Source organism: Neoarius graeffei, chromosome 1 (assembly GCF_027579695.1).
Source record: "Neoarius graeffei isolate fNeoGra1 chromosome 1, fNeoGra1.pri, whole genome shotgun sequence".
NCBI classification, from domain to species: Eukaryota; Metazoa; Chordata; class Actinopteri; order Siluriformes; family Ariidae; genus Neoarius; species Neoarius graeffei.
In genome coordinates, this window is record NC_083569.1 from 7,130,819 (window position 1) to 7,150,840 (window position 20,022).

The 20,022-nt window shown below is 46.2% G+C and overlaps 1 protein-coding gene across 5 annotated transcripts in view; it reads left to right on the forward strand.

Moving 5' to 3' along the window:
• Window positions 1-19,189, forward strand: part of miga1 (mitoguardin 1) — a 57,490-nt gene extending 38,301 nt beyond the window's left edge. For all 5 annotated transcript variants that reach the window (XM_060921357.1, XM_060921319.1, XM_060921328.1 and 2 more), the window contains 7 exons: window positions 6,924-6,996; window positions 7,091-7,177; window positions 7,259-7,357; window positions 7,438-7,572; window positions 7,657-7,710; window positions 17,530-17,646; window positions 17,734-19,189. In XM_060921357.1, coding sequence (XP_060777340.1) covers window positions 6,924-6,996; window positions 7,091-7,177; window positions 7,259-7,357; window positions 7,438-7,572; window positions 7,657-7,710; window positions 17,530-17,646; window positions 17,734-17,955 — 787 coding nt within the window. In that variant the 3' untranslated portion in view covers window positions 17,956-19,189. The remainder of the gene's footprint in view (window positions 1-6,923; window positions 6,997-7,090; window positions 7,178-7,258; window positions 7,358-7,437; window positions 7,573-7,656; window positions 7,711-17,529; window positions 17,647-17,733) is intronic.
• Window positions 19,190-20,022: the final 833 nt, after the last annotated feature.

Here is a 20,022-nt window from a genome sequence, read left to right on the forward strand (position 1 = left end):
GGTGAGGGTGTTTTTGTTTTAATGCGAGTGCGTGTTGTAGGAAGGTGGGAGTGTTTTTGTTTAAATGAGAGTGCTCGTTGTAGGAAGGTGGGAGTGTTTTTGTTTAAATGCGAGCGCGCGTTGTAGGAAGGTGGGAGTGTTTTTGTTTAAATGCGAGCGCGCGTTGTAGGAAGGTGGGAGTGTTTTTGTTTAAATGCAAGCACGCATAGTAGGAAGGTGAGGGTGTTTTTGTTTAAATGCGAGCGCGCATAGTAGGAAGGTGGGAGTGTTTTTGTTTAAATACGGGCGCACGTTGTAGGACGGTGGGAGTGTTTTTGTTTAAATGCGAGCGCGCGTTGTAGGAAGGTGGGACTATTTTTGTTTAAATGCGAGCCCGGGTTGTAGGAAGGTGGGAGTGTTTTTGTTTAAATGCGAGCGCTCGTTGTAGGAAGGTGGGAGTGTTTTTGTTTAAATGCGAGCCCGCGTTGTAGGAAGGTGGGAGTGTTTTTGTTTAAATGCGAGCGCGCGTTGTAGGAAGGTGGGAGTGTTTGTTTAAATGCGAGCGCACGTTGTAGGAAGGTGGGAGTGTTTTTGTTTAAATGCGAGCACACGTTGTAGGAAGGTGGGAGTGTTTTTGTTTAAATCCGAGCGCGCATCGTAGGAAGGTGAGGGTGTTTTTGTTTAAATGCGAGCGCGCATTGTAGAAAGGTGAGTGTTTTTGTTTAAATGCGAGTGCGTGTTGTAGGAAGGTGGGAGGGTTTTTGTTTAAATGCGAGCGCGCATTGTAGGAAGGTGGGAGTGTTTTTGTTTAAATGCGAGCGCGCGTTGTAGAAAGGTGGGAGTGTTTTTGTTGAAATGCGAGTGCGCGTTGTAGGAAGGTGAGGGTGTTTTTGTTTAAATGCCCGCGCTCGTTGTAGGAAGGTGAGTTTTTTTTGAATGCGAGTGTGCGTTGTTGAAAGGTGGGAGTGTTTTTGTTTAAATGCGAGTGCGCATGGTAGGAAGATGAGGGTGTTTTTTTTTTTTTTTTAATGCGAGCGCGCATAGTAGGAAGGTGAGGGTGTTTTTGTTTAAATGCGACTGCGCGTTGTAGGAAGGTGGGAGTGTTTTTGTTTAAATGCGAGCGCACGTTGTAAGAAGGTGGGAGTGTTTTTGTTTAAATGCGAGTACGCGTTGTAGGAAGGTGGGTGTGTTTTTGTTTAAATGCGAGCACGCGTTGTAGGAAGGTGAGTTTTTTTTTTTTTTTTTTTGAATGCGAGTGCGCGTTGTCGAAAGGTGGGAGTGTTTTTGTTTAAATGCGAGCGCGCGTTGTAGGAAGGTGGGAGTGTTTTTGTTTAAATGCGAGCGCGCGTTGTAGGAAGGTGGGAGTGTTTTTGTTTAAATGCTAGCGCGCGTTGTAGGAAGGTGGGAGTGTTTTTGTTTAAATGCGAGCGCGCGTTGTAGGAAGGTGGGAGTGTTTTTGTTTAAATGCTAGCGTGCGTTGTAGGAAGGTGGGAGTGTTTTTGTTTTAATGCGAGTGCGCGTTGTAGGAAGGTGGGAGTGTTTTTGTTTAAATGCGAGCGCGCGTTGTAGGAAGGTGGGAGTGTTTTTGTTTTAATGCGAGTACGTGTTGTAGGAAGGTTGGAGTGTTTTTGTTTAAATGCGAACGCACGTTGTAGGAAGGTTTGAGTGTTTTTGTTTAAATGCGCGCGCGCGTTGTAGGAAGGTGAGGTTTTTTTTGAATGCGAGTGCGCGTTGTCGAAAGGTGGGAGTGTTTTTGTTTAAATGTGAGTGCGCGTTGTAGGAAGGTGGGAGTGTTTTTGTTTAAATGCGAGCGTGCGTTGTAGGAAGGTGGGAGTGTTTTTGTTTAAATATGAGTGCGCGTTGTAGTAAGGTGGGAGTGTTTTTGTTTAAATGCGAGTGAGCGTTGGAGGAAGGTGGGAGTGTTTTTGTTTAAATGCGAGTGCGCGTTGTAGGAAGGTGGGAGTATTTTTGTTTAAATGCGACTGCGCGTTGTAGGAAGGCGGGAGTGTTTGTTTAAATGCGACTGCGCGTTGTAGGAAGGTGGGAGTGTTTTTGTTTAAATGCGAGCGCGCGTTGTAGGAAAGTGGGAGTGTTTTTGTTTAAATGCGAGCGCGCGTTGTAGGAAGGTGGGAGTGTTTGTTTAAATGCGAGCGCGCGTTGTAGGAAGGTGAGGGTGTTTTTGTTTAAATGCGAGCGCGCATTGTAGAAAGGTGAGTGTTTTTGTTTAAATGCGAGTGCGTGTTGTAGGAAGGTGGGAGTGTTTTTGTTTAAATGCGAGCGCGCGTTGTAGGAAGGTGGGAGTGTTTTTGTTTTAATGCGAGCGCGCGTTGTAGGAAGGTGGGAGTGTTTGTTTAAATGCGAGCGCGCGTTGTAGGAAGGTGGGAGTGTTTTTGTTTAAATGCGAGCGCGCGTTGTAGGAAGGTGGGAGTGTTTTTGTTTAAATGCGAGCGCGCGTTGTAGGAAGGTGGGAGTGTTTTTAAATGCGAGCGCACGTTGTAGGAAAGTGGGAGTGTTTTTGTTTAAATGCGAGCACACGTTGTAGGAAGGTGGGAGTGTTTTTGTTTTAATGCGAGTGCGCGTTGTAGGAAGGTGGGAGTGTTTTTGTTTAAATGCGAGCGCTCGTTGTAGGAAGGTGGGAGTGTTTGTTTAAACACGAGTGCGCGTTATAGGAATTGTGGGAGTGTTTTTGTTTAAATGCGACTGTGCATTGTAGGAAGGTGGGAGTGTTTTTGTTTAAATGCGAGCGCTCATTGTAGGAAGGTGGGAGTGTTTTTGTTTAAATGCGAGCGCACATTGTAGGAAAGTGGGAGTGTTTGTTTAAATGCGAGCACACGTTGTAGGAAGGTGGGAGTGTTTTTGTTTAAATGCTAGCGCGCATTGTAGAAAGGTGAGTGTTTTTGTTTAAACGTGAGTCCGCATTGTAGGAAGGTGGGAGTGTTTTTGTTTAAATGCGAGCGCTCGTTGTAGGAAGGTTGGAGTGTTTTTGTTTAAACGCGAGCGCGTGTTGTTGGAAGGTGAGTGTTTTTGTTTAAATGCGAGCACGCGTTGTAGGAAGGTGGGAGTGTTTGTTTAAATGCGAGTGCGCGTTGTAGGAAGGTGGGAGTGTTTTTGTTTAAATGCGAGCGCGCGTTGTAGGAAGGTGAGGGTGTTTTCGTTTAAATGCGAGCGCTCATTGTAGAAAGGTGAGTGTTTTTGTTTAAATGCGAGCGCGCATAGTAGGAAGGTGAGGGTGTTTTCGTTTAAATGCGAGCGCTCATTGTAGAAAGGTGAGTGTTTTTGTTTAAATGCGAGCACGCGTTGTAGGAAGGTGGGAGTGTTTTTGTTTAAATGCGACTGTGCGTTGTAGGAAGGTGAGGGTGTTTTCGTTTAAATGCGAGCACTCATTGTAGAAAGGTGAGTGTTTTTGTTTAAATGCGAGTGCGCGTTGTAGGAAGGTGGGAGTGTTTTTGTTTAAATGCGACTGTGCGTTGTAGGAAGGTGAGGGTGTTTTCGTTTAAATGCGAGCGCTCATTGTAGAAAGGTGAGTGTTTTTGTTTAAATGCGAGCGCGCGTTGTAGGAAGGTGCGAGTGTTTTTGTTTAAATGCGACTGCGCGTTGTAGGAAGGTGGGAGTGTTTTTGTTTAATTGCGAGCGCGCGTTGTAGGAAGGTGCGAGTGTTTTTGTTTAAATGCGACTGCGCGTTGTAGGAAGGTGGGAGTGTTTTTGTTTGAATGCGAGTGCGCTTTGTATGAAGGTGGGAGTATTTTTGTTTAAATGCGAGTGCGCGTTGTAAGAAGGTGGGAGTGTTTTTGTTTAAATGCGAGCGCGCGTTGTAGGAAGGTGGGAGTGTTTGTTTAAATACGAGTGCGCGTTATAGGAATTGTGGGAGTGTTTTAGTTTAAATGCGACTGTGCGTTGTAGGAAGGTGGGAGTGTTTTTGTTTAAATGCGAGCGCACATTGTAGGAAAGTGGGAGTGTTTGTTTAAATGCGAGCACGCGTTGTAGGAAGGTGGGAGTGTTTTTGTTTAAACGCGAGCGCGTGTTGTAGGAAGGTGATTCTTTTTGTTTAAATGCGAGCACGCGTTGTAGGAAGGTGGGAGTGTTTGTTTAAATGCGAGTGCACGTTGTAGGAAGGTGGGAGTGTTTTTGTTTAAATGCGAGCGCGCGTTGTAGAAAGGTGAGTGTTTTTGTTTAAATGCGAGTCCGCGTTGTAGGAAGGTGGGAGTGTTTTTGTTTAAATGCGAGTCCGCGTTGTAGGAAGGTGGGAGTGTTTTTGTTTAAATGCGAGTTCGCATTGTAGAAAGGTGAGTGTTTTTGTTTAAATGCGAGCGCGCATTGTAGGAAGGTGGGAGTGTTTTTGTTTAAATGCGAGCGCGCGTTGTAGGAAGGTGGGAGTGTTTTTGTTTAAATGCGAGTGTGCGTTGTAGGAAGGTTGGAGTGTTTTTGTTTAAATGCGAGCGCATGTTGTAGGAAGGTGGGAGTGTTTTTGTTTAAATGCGAGCGCGCGTTGTAGGAAGGTGGGAGTGTTTTTGTTTAAATGCGAGTGCGCATTGTAGAAAGGTGAGTGTTTTTGTTTAAATGCGAGCGCGCGTTGTAGGAAGGTGGGAGTGTTTTTGTTTAAATGCGAGCGCGCGTTGTAGGAAGGTGGGAGTGTTTTTGTTTAAATGCGAGTGCGCGTTGTAGGAAGGTGAGGGTGTTTTTGTTAAAATGAAAGCACACGTTGTAGGAAAGTGGGAGTGTTTTTGTTTAAATGCGAGTGCGCATAGTAGGAAGATGAGGGTGTTTTTGTTTAAATGCGAGCGCGCATTGTAGGAAGGTGAGGGTGTTTTTGTTTAAATGCGAGCGAGCATTGTAGAAAGGTTAGTGTTTTTGTTTAAATGCGAGCGCGCGTTGTAGGAAGGTGGGAGTGTTTTTGTTTAAATGCGAGCGCGCGTTGTAGGAAGGTGGGAGTGTTTTTGTTTAAATGCGAGCGCGCATAGTCGAAGGTGAGGGTGTTTTCGTTTAAATGCGAGCGCTCATTGTAGAAAGGTGAGTGTTTTTGTTGAAATGCGAGCGCGCGTTGTAGGAAGGTGGGAGTGTTTTTGTTTAAATGCGAGCGCGCATTGTAGGACGGTGGGAGTGTTTTTGTTTAAATGCGAGCCCGTGTTGGAAGGTGGGAGTGTTTTTGTTTAAATGCGAGCGCACGTTGTTGGAAGGTGGGAGTGTTTTTGTTTAAATGCGACTGCGTGTTGTAGGAAGGTGGGAGTGTTTTTGTTTAAATGCGAGCACGCGTTGTAGGAAGGTGGGAGTGTTTTTGTTTAAATGCGAGCGCGCGTTGTAGGAAGGTGGGAGTGTTTTTGTTTAAATGCGAGCGCGCGTTGTCGGAAGGTGAGGGTGTTTTTATTAAATGCGAGCGCGCGTTGTAGGAAGGTGAGTTTTTTGTTTAAATGCGAGTGCGCGTTGTAGGAAGGTGAGTTTTTTTTTTTTTGTTTAAATGCGAGCGCACTTTGTAGGAAGGTGAGGTTGTTTTTGATTAAATGCGAGTGCGCGTTGTCGGATGGTGAGAGTGTTTTTGTTTAAATGCGAGAGCGCGTTGTTGGAAGGTGAGGGTGTTTTTGATTAAATGCGAGCGCGCATTGTAGGAAGGTGGGAGTGTTTTTGTTTAAATGCGAGCGCGCGTTGTAGGAAGGTGGGAGTGTTTTTGTTTAAATGCGAGCGCGCATTGTAGGAAGCTGGGAGTGTTTGTTTAAATGCGAGTGCGCGTTGTAGGAAGGTGAGGGTGTTTTTGTTAAATGCGAGCGCGCGTTGTAGGAAGGTGAGAGCGTTTTTGTTTAAATGCGAGAGCTCGTTGTAGGAAGGTGAGAGTTTTTGTTTAAATGCGAGCGCGCGTTGTAGGAAGGTGAGTGTTTTTGTTTAAATGCGAGTGCGCGTTGTAGGAAGGTGAGGGCATTTTTGTTTAAATGCGAGCACGCGTTGTAGGAAGGTGGGAGCGTTTTTGTTTCAATGCGAGTGCGCGTTGTAGGAAGCTCGGAGCGTTTTTGTTTAAACGCGAGTGCGCGTTGTAGGACGGTGAGAGTGTTTGTTTAAATGCGAGTATGCGTTGTAGGAAGGTGAGAGTGTTTGTTTAAATGTGAGTGCGCGTTGTTGGAAGGCTAGAGGGTTTTTGTTTGACCAAGAGTATGCGCTTGAGGGCGGCAAGGGCGTTTTTTTTTGTTGTTGTTGTTTTTTGTAAGTGTGGGTTTTTGTTTTTTTTTTTTTTAAGATTTTTTGGGGGGCTTTTTTCACCTTTATTGGATAGGACAGTGTAGAGACAGGAAATGAGCGGGAGAGAGAGACGGGGAGGGATCGGGAAATGACCTCAGGTCGGAATCGAACCCGGGTCCCTGGATTTATGGTACGGCGCCTTATCCACCTGAGCCACAATGCCCCCTGTAAGTGTGTTTTTGTGTGAATGCCAGAGCATTTTGGGGGAATACAGGAGCATCTGGAATGAAAGGACAAATGGGGATTTTCTCTGAATGAGGAGCTTTTTATGGGAATGCAAGGGTTCTTTTGTTGGAATCTGAGTCCCCCCCCCCCAATTGTTGTGTGTTGTGCGAATGCGAGAGCGTTTTGCAGGAATGCAATTGTATTTTATGGGGAAGCCAAAAGGGTGGTTATTTATTTATTTATTTTTGAAAGCAAGAGCATTTTTGTGGGAGTGGCAGCCCTGTGATGACCTGGCGACTTGTCCAGGGTGTACCCCGCCTTTCGCCCGTAGTCAGCTGGGATAGGCTCCAGCTTGCCTGCGACCCTGTAGAACAGGATAAAGCGGCTAGAAATAATGAGATGAGATTTTTTTTTTTGATAAAATGCTAATCTGCTTGATTGGCAGATGGCTGCTCTGTGAGACGGAACTCCTTAGGCATGAACTTTTTTTTCTTTTTTTTTTAATGATCTATTCATTCTTTACTGTTTTGGATTTTTTTTTTCTTTGCTTAATTAAGAACTGAGATGCTCGAATGCCTCGGAGATACAGACTTCCTCGCCAAGCTGCACTGCATCCGCCAGGCGTGTCAGGTACAGCAATGTTTTCTCCACTTAATTAATCCACTAAAAATAGCTTTTGAGAGGTGTCGAGTCACACTGCGTAATTAATCGCTGCTCTCTTCAGGTCCTTCTCCAAGAAATTTCGACTCGGAAGTTTCTGGCTGACGCGGGAAAAAAAATCTTGTCCTCGATAATTGTGAAAGCCAGGAAGGTGTGTGTGTTTTGAATCCATTACTATGATCGATGCTTCGTAGCTTTGTACCTGTTGTTGATTGATTTTTGGGCGTGGCAGAACCCAAAGAGATTTGAGGAGGTTTATGAGGAGATGATTGGCTTCTTGGAGCAGAGGGAGCATTGGGAGAACACCGAGGCCGAACTCTCGACGAGAGGGGTAAGACATTTCTCACAACACTCGTTAAATCAATGTCGTTTTTCATTTCAGCATTTTGTGTTTTTTTTAAACCTGAATAGGTGAGGCATTTAAACTTCTACGACATCGTCCTCGACTTCATCCTAATGGATTCTTTTGAGGATCTGGAGAATCCGCCCATATCCATTACAAATGTCGTTAACAACCGCTGGCTTAACAACGCCTTCAAAGAAACCGTATGTCAAAAAGATTTGCGTGCATTCGCCTTCTGGGAAGTTTTGTGAAATCGCTTGGTTTATTAACGTGTTTGCTTCCTGCAGGCGGTGGCATCGAGCTGCTGGTCTGTTCTAAAGCAGAAGCGACAACATGTCCAGGTACGGTTTCTGAAACACTGGTGATTGCTAACTCACCTGTTCGTTAAATCCTAATGCTAGTCATGCTAGCTGTCCAGCTTAGTCGCTAAATATAGCTTCCAAATCGAACTAGAGTGGTGGCTACAATTATCGACACCTGAACGATCTTTTGGCCGTTGCGAAAGTAGAAAAGACTTTCAATACGTAAATTGTGCATGAATAATTACTCCAACTTCCACTGGGGGGAAAAAAATGAGTTGATTCCTGATTACTTCGCGTATCCGATCACGTGACACCGTTCCACGATTATCGACACCTTTGTTCACATTTATCGACACCATTCCACAATTATCAGATGATTATCATTTTTAAAAAATTCGGTATGTGGTATTAAATTAACAAAACCTAGTTTTTATTTAAAATTTGTTTGACACGCTTATATTTAGTACAAAATATCTTTTATATACAACCCCGATTCCAAAACAGTTGGGACAAAGTACAACTTGTAAATAAAAACGGAATGCAATAATTTACAAATCTCAAAAACTGATATTGTATTCACAATAGAACATAGACAACATATCAAATGTCGAAAGTGAGACTTTTTGAAATTTCATGCCAAATATTGGCTCATTTGAAATTTCATGACAGCAACACATCTCAAAAAAGTTGGGACAGGGGCAATAAGAGGCTGGAAAAGTTAAAGGTACAAAAAAGGAACAGCTGGAGGACCAAATTGCAACTCATTAGGTCAATTGGCAATAGGTCGTTAACATGACTGGGTATAAAAAGAGCATCTTGGAGTGGCAGCGACTCTCGGAAGTAAAGATGAGAAGAGGATCACCAATCCCCCTAATTCTGCGCCGACAAATAGTGGAGCAATATCAGAAAGGAGTTCGACAATGTAAAATTGCAAAGAGTTTGAACAGATCATCATCTACAGTCCATAAGATCATCAAAAGATTCAGAGAATCTGGAAGAATCTCTGTGCGTAAGGGTCAAGGCCGGAAAACCATACTGGGTGCCCGTGATCTTCGGGCCCTTAGACGGCACTGCATCACATACAGGCATGCTTCTGTATTGGAAATCACAAAATGGGCTCAGGAATATTTCCAGAGAACATTATCTGTGAACACAGTTCACTGTGCCATCCACCGTTGCCAGCTAAAACTCTATAGTTCAAAGAAGAAGCCGTATCTAAACATGATCCAGAAGCGCAGACGTCTTCTCTGGGCCAAGGCTCATTTAAAATGGACTGTGGCAAAGTGGAAAACTGTTCTGTGGTCAGACGAATCAAAATTTGAAGTTCTTTATGGAAATCAGGGACGCCGTGTCATTCGGACTAAAGAGGAGAAGGATGACCCGAGTTGTTATCAGCGCTCAGTTCAGAAGCCTGCATCTCTGATGGTATGGGGTTACATTAGTGCGTGTGGCATGGGCAGCTTACACATCTGGAAAGACACCACCAATACTGAAAGGTATATCCAGGTTCTAGAGCAACATATGCTCCCATCCAGACGACGTCTCTTTCAGGGAAGACCTTGCATTTTCCAGCATGACGATGCCAAACCACATACTGCATCAATTACAGCATCATGGCTGCGTAGAAGAAGGGTCCGGGTACTGAACTGGCCAGCCTGCAGTCCAGATCTTTCACCCATAGAAAACATTTGACGCATCATAAAACGGAAGATACGACAAAAAAGACCCAAGACAGTTGAGCAACTAGAATCCTACATTAGACAAGAATGGGTTAACATTCCTATCCCTAAACTTGAGCAACTTGTCTCCTCAGTCCCCAGACGTTTACAGACTGTTGTAAAGAGAAAAGGGGATGTCTCACAGTGGGAAACATGGCCTTGTCTCAACTTTTTTGAGATGTGTTGTTGTCATGAAATTTAAAATCACCTAATTTTTCTCTTTAAATGATACATTTTCTCAGTTTAAACATTTGATATGTCATCTATGTTCTATTCTGAATAAAATATGGAATTTTGAAACTTCCACATCATTGCATTCCGTTTTTATTTACAATTTGTACTTTGTCCCAACTTTTTTGGAATCGGGGTTGTAAATATGTCGGTGCGTACGTAAATGAGGAAGTAATTCTAATGTTTGTAAACACATGAACTGATAACGTTTAACCTGCATCAGAAAATCTTTTTCTTCCACTTTCTACCCGCTTTCTAAGTGTTAGGGTTTTTGCTGGGATTCGAACCTGGTTTGTTGGTGTGATAATCCAGCAAACCCCCACTAGGCCACCAGGGGGATGACTCAAATGCAGAGGCGTGAGGCGGAAGTAGAAAAAGAATCAAAAGGTTTATTTAAACTATATACACTATATACAGGGCAAAACAAAAGACAAAAAAAAACCAAAGAGTATAATCCAAAAGAAAAGCAAAGTGCAAAAATACAAAAGCTAAGAAGATCAAAAAACACAGTACAAAGGAAACTGGAGATAAACATAACAGCACAAAGACTCCGTGACAAGAGGACTGAACTCAGGGGTATAAATAGACAAACTAATTAAGGACACAGGTGAAGATAATTAGGCAATTAACACAAACACAAAACACAGGAACAGTGGCGGCCTCTAGAGGCCAAAATAAACACGACATGAAAAGGAAATAACAGCGGCCTCTAGAGGCCAAAACAGTCCTAGTCCTAACAGGACCCCCCCCTCTAGGAGCGTCTCCTGACGTTCCCAGGGCGATCCGGATGGGCCGAATGGAAGTCCCGACATAGTTCTTTATCAAGGACATCCCGAGCAGGAACCCAGCAGCGCTCCTCAGGACCATAGCCCTCCCAGTCCACCAGATATTGCAACCCGCCGCGGACCCGGCGGGAGTCAAGCAGGCGATTCACAGTGAACACAGTCTGCCCCTGGAAGATGCGGGGGGGTGGGGGGTTCCTAGGGGCAGGGGCATACGTAGACGTCAGTACGGGCCGTAACAGGGAAACATGGAAAGTGGGGTTGATCCTCAGAGTCCGGGGCAACTGGAGCCGGTAGGAGACAGGGTTCACCCTGCGCACCACCTTGAAGGGGCCAATGTAGCGAGGAGCAAGCTTGCGGTTCTCCACCCGCAGTGGAAGGTCCTTAGTGGACAGCCAAACACGCTGCCCAGGGTGGAAAGCGTGTGCAGGTCTTCTATGGCGGTTGGCCTGAGTCTGGTTGGTTCTGGAGGTCTGTATGAGGGTCTTCCTGACCTTGCTCCAGGTCTTGCGACACCGTCTCACATATTGGTTGACCGAGGGCACCCCCGCGTCCTCCTCCTGGTCCGGGAACAGAGGTGGCTGGAACCCGAATTGGCACTGGAATGGCGACAGCTTGGTGGCCGATGACTGCAGGGTGTTGTGGGCGTACTCCGCCCATGGCAGCCAGGTGCTCCATGATGTCGGGTTATCCATAGCCAGGCCTCGCAGGGTGGTTTCCAGGTCCTGGTTGAGCCTCTCCGTCTGACCATTGGACTGTGGGTGAAACCCAGAGGAGAGGCTGGAAGTGGCTCCGATGACCTTGCAGAACCCGTGCCACACTCGGGAGGAGAACTGGGGCCCTCGGTCTGAGACGATGTCCTGTGGACGATCAAAGACTCGGAAGACATGATTAAACAAAAGTTTCGCAGTTTCAAGAGCAGAGGGGAGTTTGCACAGTGGTATGAAGCGGCAGGCCTTGGAGAATCTGTCAACTAAGACCAAAATGACCGTGTTACCTTGTGACTCAGGGAGACCCGTGATAAAGTCGACTGCCACGTGGGACCAGGGACGCCGGGGAATGGTCAGAGGATGCAGGAGACCCTGGGGACGCTGTCGTGGGTTCTTGGTTCTGGTGCAAACCTCACAGGACAGGACAAATGACCTTACTTCCTTCTCCATGTTAGGCCACCAGAAGCGTCTTTTCAGGAAGTCCAGGGTCCTCCGAGCTCCCGGGTGGGCGGTGAGAGGGGAAGAGTGACCCCACTGGAGAACCTTGGCCCGGGCTTGATGTGGGACGTACAAGAGGCCTGGTGGCCCCGTCCCAGGACCGGGGTCCTGGCGTTGGGCTCGTCGGACAGCCTCCTCAATACCCCAGCGGACAGGGGCCACAATCCGGGACACAGGGATAATAGGCCCGACTTCATTCTCCCTGTTAGTGGCAGAGAACAGTCTGGACAGTGCGTCAGGTTTGGTGTTCTTGGAGCCGGGGCGGTATGAGAGGGTGAAGTCAAACCGACTGAAAAACAGGGCCCACCTAGCCTGTCGAGGGTTCAGTCTCTTGGCTTGCTGGAGGTACTCCAGGTTCTTGTGGTCAGTCCAAACCAGGAATGGATGTTGTGCTCCCTCCAGCCAGTGCCTCCACTCCTCAAGGGCCAGTTTGACCGCTAGCAGTTCTCGATCCCCCACATCGTACCGGGACTCAGCAGGACTCAGGCGGTGGGAGAAGTAAGCGCAGGGGTGCAGCTTTCCTTCCGAACGTTGAGAGAGCACCGCGCCGACACCACTGTCCGAGGCGTCCACCTCCACGATGAATGGTTGGGAGGTGTCCGGGAGAACCAGAATGGGTGCCGTGCAGAAGCGGTCCTTGAGGTCTTTGAACGCCTTTTCTGCCTGAGGAGACCAGCCATAAGATCCACCTGTCCCTTTGGTGAGGTCTGACATGGGTGCTGCCACAGAACTGAAGTTCCTGATGAACTTGCGGTAGAAGTTAGCGAATCCTAAGAACCGCTGAACCTCCTTAACGGACTTGGGAGTAGGCCAATCCCGGACGGCCAGGGTCTTGGCAGGGTCCATTTGGAGTTGGCCTGTCCGTACAATAAATCCCAGAAAGGAGACCTCGGGAACATGAAATTCGCATTTCTGGGCCTTGGCGAACAGATTGTTCTGTAGCAGCCTCTGGAGAACCTGGCGGACATGGTGGCGGTGCTCCTGCACGGTCTTGGAAAAGATAAGGATGTCGTCGAGGTAGACAAAATCGTATAGGTTAATCATGTCCCTTAAGACGTCGTTGATTAGGGCCTGAAAAACAGCTGGTGCGTTGGTGAGTCCGAAGGGCATCACCTGGTATTCGTAGTGCCCAGACGGGGTGTTAAAGGCAGTCTTCCACTCGTCTCCCTGTCGGATACGGATGAGGTGGTATGCGTTCCGTAGGTCCAACTTGGTGAAGACGGTGGCGCCTTGGAGCAGGTCGAAAGCTGTGGACATCAGCGGAAGGGGATATCGGTTGCGCACAGTGATCTTATTCAGGCCCCTGTAATCAATACATGGTCGGAGCCCCCCATCCTTCTTGCCGACAAAGAAGAAGCCGGCTCCAGCAGGTGAAGTGGAGGGTCGAATAAACCCAGAGACCAGGGCATCTTTGAGGTATTCCTCCATGGCCTTGCGTTCTGGCTGAGAGAGTGAAAACAGTCTGCCACGAGGAGGGGTAGTCCCAGGGAGCAAGTCGATGGCACAGTCGTAGGCCCGGTGCGGAGGAAGAACGGCGGCCCTGCTCTTGCTGAATACCTCCTTGAGATCCCAGTACTCTGTGGGAACTTGAGATAACTCGGTGAGATCAGGGGGCTCGGCAGGAGACACAGGAGAGCTAGAGAGCAAACAAGAGGCATGGCATGCAGGGCCCCATTCCACAACCTGGCTTGTTACCCAGTCTATGCGAGGGTTGTGGCGAGTAAGCCAAGGAAGGCCTAGAATAACTGGGAACTCAGGTGAAGGAATCAGGTGCAGGGATATTTCTTCCTTGTGACCTTGAGACTGGAGGAAGACTGGAGAAGTAACTTGGGTGACTCTTCCATCACCTAACGCTTGGCCATCGAGGGCAGACACAGACAGTGGGACTTCAAGAGGTGCAGTCGGAATATTGATGCTTTGGGCGAAGTGAATATCCATAAAGTTCCCAGCCGCCCCTGAGTCTATCAAAGCTTGACAAGAGTGGACAGACTCACCCCAGGAGATGGAGACCGGGATGTAGATTCCTTGACCAGGGAGTCCGGGAGAGAGGGTAGGCCCCGTCACAACCCTCCCTCGGCTGGACGGGGCGGTCCTTTTCCCAAGAGTTCGGGACATGATGCTCGGAAGTGACCAGGCTTGCCACAGTAGATGCAGCACTTGTCCCTCCTTCTGCGCTCCCTCTCAGATGCGGAGAGGCGAGTACGGCCCACTTGCATGGGTTCTGGACAGTCACTGAAGGAGGTAGATGGTCTCCAGGTAGAGGTAGGGAGGCTGGGGGGGCTCAAGGCTTGGTGGCGTTCTCTCATCCTGTTGTCCAGACGAATAGCATGTGAGATGAGGGTTTCGAGGTCACTTGGGCATCCAATAGAGGCCAGACCGTCCTTGATGGGGTCAGACAGACCATGGTGGAAGGCTGACACCAGGGCAGTCTCGTTCCATCCACTTACTGCTGCGAGTGTTCGGAACGAGATGGCGTAATCTGCGACGCTTCCTCCTTGCCGGATGGACATGAGCTTTCGGGCTGCGTCGGTACTGATGTCTGCCTGATCGAAGACCCGAAGCATCTCTTCAGAAAACAGCTGGAAATCAAAGCACTCAGGTCCCTGTCTTTGCCAGATAGCAGTAGCCCAGGCTCGCGCCTTACCAGCTAATAAGGTGATCACAAAGGCAATCTTGCGGCGATCCGTAGTGTAGGTGGTAGGCTGAAGCTCAAAGGTGAGTTGACACTGGGTCAGGAACTCTCGGCACTCACTGTGCTTGCCGTCATACCTCTGTGGTGCAGGAAGGCTGGGTTCGCGAGGTGAAGAAGGCAGCATTGCAGGAGGCACTGGAGCAGGAGTGGGAGCTGGATCAGGAGCAGGAACTGGATCAGGAGCAGGAGATGCAGGCAGAGATGTCAGCTGTGCCAGGGTTTTCCCAATTTGCTGAAGCAGTTCCTCGTGGCGAGCGAGGGCCTCACGTTGGCTGGTGAGCGTACGTCCATGAGCGTCCATGGTCGCTCCGAAACGTGTCAAAGCTGCCATAATTCCCTGAAGGTTGGCCGGGTAGACAGTTGAAGCAGCCTCTGCTGAGTCGGTCATGACGGAGTCTTTCTGTTAGGGTTTTTGCTGGGATTCGAACCTGGTTTGTTGGTGTGATAATCCAGCAAACCCCCACTAGGCCACCAGGGGGATGACTCAAATGCAGAGGCGTGAGGCGGAAGTAGAAAAAGAATCAAAAGGTTTATTTAAACTATATACACTATATACAGGGCAAAACAAAAGACAAAAAAAAACCAAAGAGTATAATCCAAAAGAAAAGCAAAGTGCAAAAATACAAAAGCTAAGAAGATCAAAAAACACAGTACAAAGGAAACTGGAGATAAACATAACAGCACAAAGACTCCGTGACAAGAGGACTGAACTCAGGGGTATAAATAGACAAACTAATTAAGGACACAGGTGAAGATAATTAGGCAATTAACACAAACACAAAACACAGGAACAGTGGCGGCCTCTAGAGGCCAAAATAAACACGACATGAAAAGGAAATAACAGCGGCCTCTAGAGGCCAAAACAGTCCTAGTCCTAACACTAAGTATTTTCGTCGATCACATTTTGTCAATCATTCATTGTTGTTTGTATTAATTTCTAGTTTTGTAGTTTACCAGTAAATGTCAACAGGCAATTGATAGTCACTGCATGGAAATCCAGGTCAAAGGTCGCATCTTGTTCCTCGAACCAAAATATAAACTGTGTACTGATATTATAATCCGTGGTGTAGAGAGTGACGACAAACTGCAAAAAAAAAAATCGGAATGGAATCGAAAAATCGGAATATTTCAAGCGTGTAATTTTTTATATGCTCGGAATTTAATTCTGGTCTAATTCTATTTATTGCAATCGGATTCCAAATACTCTATAAGCATTCCATTGTGTTATGAATCAGAAAAAAAAATATGTATAATAAATCAAAGTACTTCAACAATGTTACATGAAGATCGATCCATAATGGTTGTAAATGTCACTGAATTCCACAGGGTGTCGATAATGGTGGACACCGGTGAAAGCGATCACGATTATCGACACCTCACTCGCGTGACTTTTCTCAAACGTAGATACGAAATGGCGACTGTCAAATAAGAGTAAGAAACAAAGTAGGTTTCGACAAAATCATTAAGTCTTGGTGAATCTGATGAGTGAAAACATGTCTGTGATCTTTCCAGCATGTTTACATGCGGTGATGACGTCCAGGTTTTCTGAAAGATTGCTGATCTTGCTGAAAAAAGAACCCAATTCCATCTCTGGTAACGAGCTGTCTCATCAGACGACAAGATCAAAGGGCGGGTCTTCCGGTTGATTGATTAACCAGTAATAACTGTTGGAACTGAAACTTGTTTTATTTATTTGTTTTTATTGGTAAATCTGAAAAGGTGTCGATAATTGTAGCCACCGCTCGAGTTGGAAACAAATCAGTGGAGTAAACTGGTTATTTGGTTTAAATCAGGGGTCTCAAACCTGATCCATAAAGGGCCGTGTGGCTGCAGGTTTTCATTCCAGCCATGCAGCAGCACCCTGATTTGGCTTATTCAATCAACTGACACACCCACCCTTTAATCAAGGGTGGGTGTGGCTGCAAGTATTTGACTGTGTGAAGACAGTTCAGTTGATTGAATGAGCTAAGTCAGGTGTGCTGCTGCATGGCTGGAATGAAAACCTGCAGCCACACGGCCCTTTATGGATCAGGTTTGAGACCCCTGGTTTAAATGTTCTATGTTTGGCTTCATACGCACTTTGTTGGAAAGATGATCAGCCAATCAGTCTAACTGTACTAACTCCATGCACTCACCAGAGGTACCAGTGGTTTTCTTCCAAGCTTCATTTTTTTTTCATCATAATATCTTTAGATACATTTAACAAGAGGTCCTATTTGACAGGGGAAGATGAAATTACAAGTATTTTCCATTTTTCTGAGTCAGTGGGAACTAAAGAAACGTTCCTAGGTGCGGTTAGTTCTGTTCCATTAATCGTAAGAAGGTGTTTTCACCTGAAGCATGGTGGTCTTGTACCGTACCCAAGTAAGATTGAGAATCGGACCTGACATTAACCCAAATATTCTCAAATAAATTGAAAACCGCATGTCATAGTGAAGAAGAAGCCTTTTATTTAGCGAAATTCCTCCTCTGCATTAAACCTATCTGAAGCAGTAAACACACCTACATACCCAGAGCAGTAGGCAGCTATGCTACAGCATCCAGGGAGCAGTTGGGGGTTAGGTGCCTTGCTCAAGGGCACTTCAGCTATGATAGAGGGAATCCCTTCACGTTTTTCCTGCTGGTCCCGGGAATCAAATCAGCAACCCTTTGGGCCCAAGGCTGCTTCTGTAACCTTCAGGCCATGGCTGCCTCCATGATATTTACATGAGTGTTGGAGTTCCATGCTTGGGCCCAGTCAGCGATCACACACTGATGCTCGAGTATGGCACACCGCCCACAGTCGTCCTCCCCAAACAAACCATACTTTGGGGTCAAACGTACTTGGGCATGGTACGGATCACCTAGCATGAATACACCCAGACGTTCTTGTCACTTGAATTTGAGTGTCCTATCTTTGAACCATGCAAAATCCGCAATCATAAACTGAATCAGAATTCAAAATGGCTACGTCTGGTAGGGTGCGTACAGACAGTAGAATAATGTTTGTTCGGTGGAAAACATGCTATAGACTGGGGAGGTCATTTGTACTTCAAATATGGGCTGTTGGTGTTGGATGATTCCAAGCGAGCTAGCAATTTAGCTGTTTACGTGTTTATATTTGGGTAATTTGCCAAACCCAATTTTTCGTCATTTTAAAATTTATTTTGAGTATGGCAGCTGGTTAAACTCCACTACAGCACTATTTTTGTCGTTCTTGTAATTTTATTAACGTTTTGTTTTTTCAGGATCAGGACGGCTTTATCGCTCACTTCTACGCGGTGTGTGAGCACATCAGCCCCGAGTTAGCATGGGGTTTCCTGGGGCCTCAAAGCTCCCTGCATGTCTTCTGCTGCTTCTTCAAGGTGCATTGTTTAGACGATTCATGAATGCATTTCAACTCGACATCAGATTTCAACATCATGCTGTAACGTTTAGCTCTGTTACCACAGGAGCAGGTGCTGCTCTTCCTGAAAGACATCTTTGATCTGGAGAAGGTGCGTTACTCCAGCGTGGACACTCTGGCTGAAGACGTGCTGCACCTGCTGCAGTACCGAGCAGAGTTGCTTTTGAGCTACTCGGGCTCTGACTGCACCACTCATGCTAACGGCTGCATCGGTACGATGCCCTGCCCGAGACCAGGGTCCAGTGACAACGCTCCAGTGTTTTCATAATTTCATCCGTTCTTGAAGAGGAAGAGAACATTCTTGCAACCAGTGTGTTGGTTTTTGACTTTTCTAAAGTGTAGCATGTAGTGGAATGAAACCATTATAATGTGCTGCTCTATGTAGAGTGATCATACTTGATATTTACATGAGTTATTTATTTATGTTTGTTTTTATTCTTGAAATGAGTGCCATTCAATGGTCCCAAAATGTGATTGAATGAGTGGCTAAAATTGTCCAAAAAAAAAAAAATCAAAAGGCCTTGCTTTTCATGGATAAACCAGAAATTTGGACTTTTCTTTTTTAAACCAAGATGGCATCCTGTATCGCAGTGGAGGATGCACTATTTTAAATCTCATATTGGTCATTTTGTTGTGACGATAACTTTTTAGCACCTGTATCGTGTTCTCAAGTTTGAAATGAATGTTGGATGTTTTCGGGGGCGGTTTTTTTAATTGAAAATTTTAACAAATAAGACAGATTGTTCTTTAGTCCTGACTTTGCTGCAGGACTTTGTGTCAAAAGGGGTGGAGCTTAAGTTCAATCAGCCACTTGCAAATTTCATCAGCGAATGTAGGCTAGCTACTATCTTGTTTCGTTTATTCATTTCAGCACACTTCTTACGAAAACATGCATTCAAATTTAGCAACCTTAGCATTACTTCAGCGAGCTAGTTAATGTTATCTGTCTCTAGCTAACGAATAATGCTTCTTGTGTCGTCGGAAGTCAGGACTTGAGTTAACCTAAGCTCCACCCTTGTTTATACATTAATGCCAGGATGTAAGCTAAACTGCCTGTTCAGTTGTGAAGCTAAATGTTAACTATTTATTCTAAAAGAACTTGGATGTATTTTAACTAATAATTATCAAATTATTTTTCGTAAAAATGTCCAAAGGTTGTGCTGCTACATTGTCAAATTTATGAGCTAATAAAAGGCCAATGGAACGTATTTCAGCTGCGAGAATGGCTGACTATTATGAACGAAATTTTACAACTTGCACATCTTTTATAGAAAGATTTGTTTGCATGCCTCTGTATTTAAAACTGATGTGTTTAAAGAGGTTTGATGCTGAATTTCAGTATTACTTGTGGGTGCCACACACCATCAGGAAAACCAAGTAAACAGGGTTTTTCATTTATACAGCTAAACCTTCCCCAACAATCAAATGTCGGTCAAATACAACCCTGATTCCAAAAAAGTTGGGACACTGTGTAAAATGTCAATAAAAACAGAATACATCAATTTGTAAATCTTTTTTTTTTTTTTTTGTCGAAAGACAATGGCTTGCACCTGGATTGTCGGTTTGTTGTAGAGCAGCGTTGGCTGTGATTGTAAAGCCCAATTCTGGAGCAGCAGTCACGGTTGCTGCATACGAACCCTGATGGTAATGAGGGTGCAGGAGCTGCTCTCTCTCGTCGTCGTTCCCTTTTTGCCTCAGCTCTCTTGACACCTGTCTTCATGACATGGCGCCAGATGCTGTAGTCAGTTGCAGCTGCTTTCCACAAGTCTGGGTTGATGTCAGTAGACTTCATGTCCCCCTTCCATATGTCCTTGTAACGCAGCATTGGGCAGCCAGCTTATCTGGAGTCTGAGGTGAGTTCGCCGTACAGAACATCCTTTGGGAGGCGTCCATCCTCCATATGATGAACGTGGCCGAGCCATCGCAGGCGTCTCTGGGACAGGATCGCAAACATGCTGAGTGTTTGCCTGCTCAAGGACATCCTTATTGGGAACTCTGTCATGCCACGAAATGCCCGAGATGCGGCGCATGCAACACAGGTGGAAGGTGTTGAGGCATTGCTCCTGTCGTGCATAAGCTGTCCAGGTTTTGCTGCCGTAGAGCAGTGCCCAATATGCAGGCATTGTACACTGCAATCTTCATGTCTGTGGTCAGTTTGTCATTCCCCCACACTCTTTTGGACAGTCGTGACAAGGCAGATGCTGCTTTGCCGATGCACTTGTTGATCTCTGCATCAAGGGTCAGGCTGTTGGAGATCATGGAGCCAAGGTACGTCAAGTCCTCGACCACTTCCAGAGTGTAATCCCCAATGGAGATGTTGGGTGTGTCGCTGACA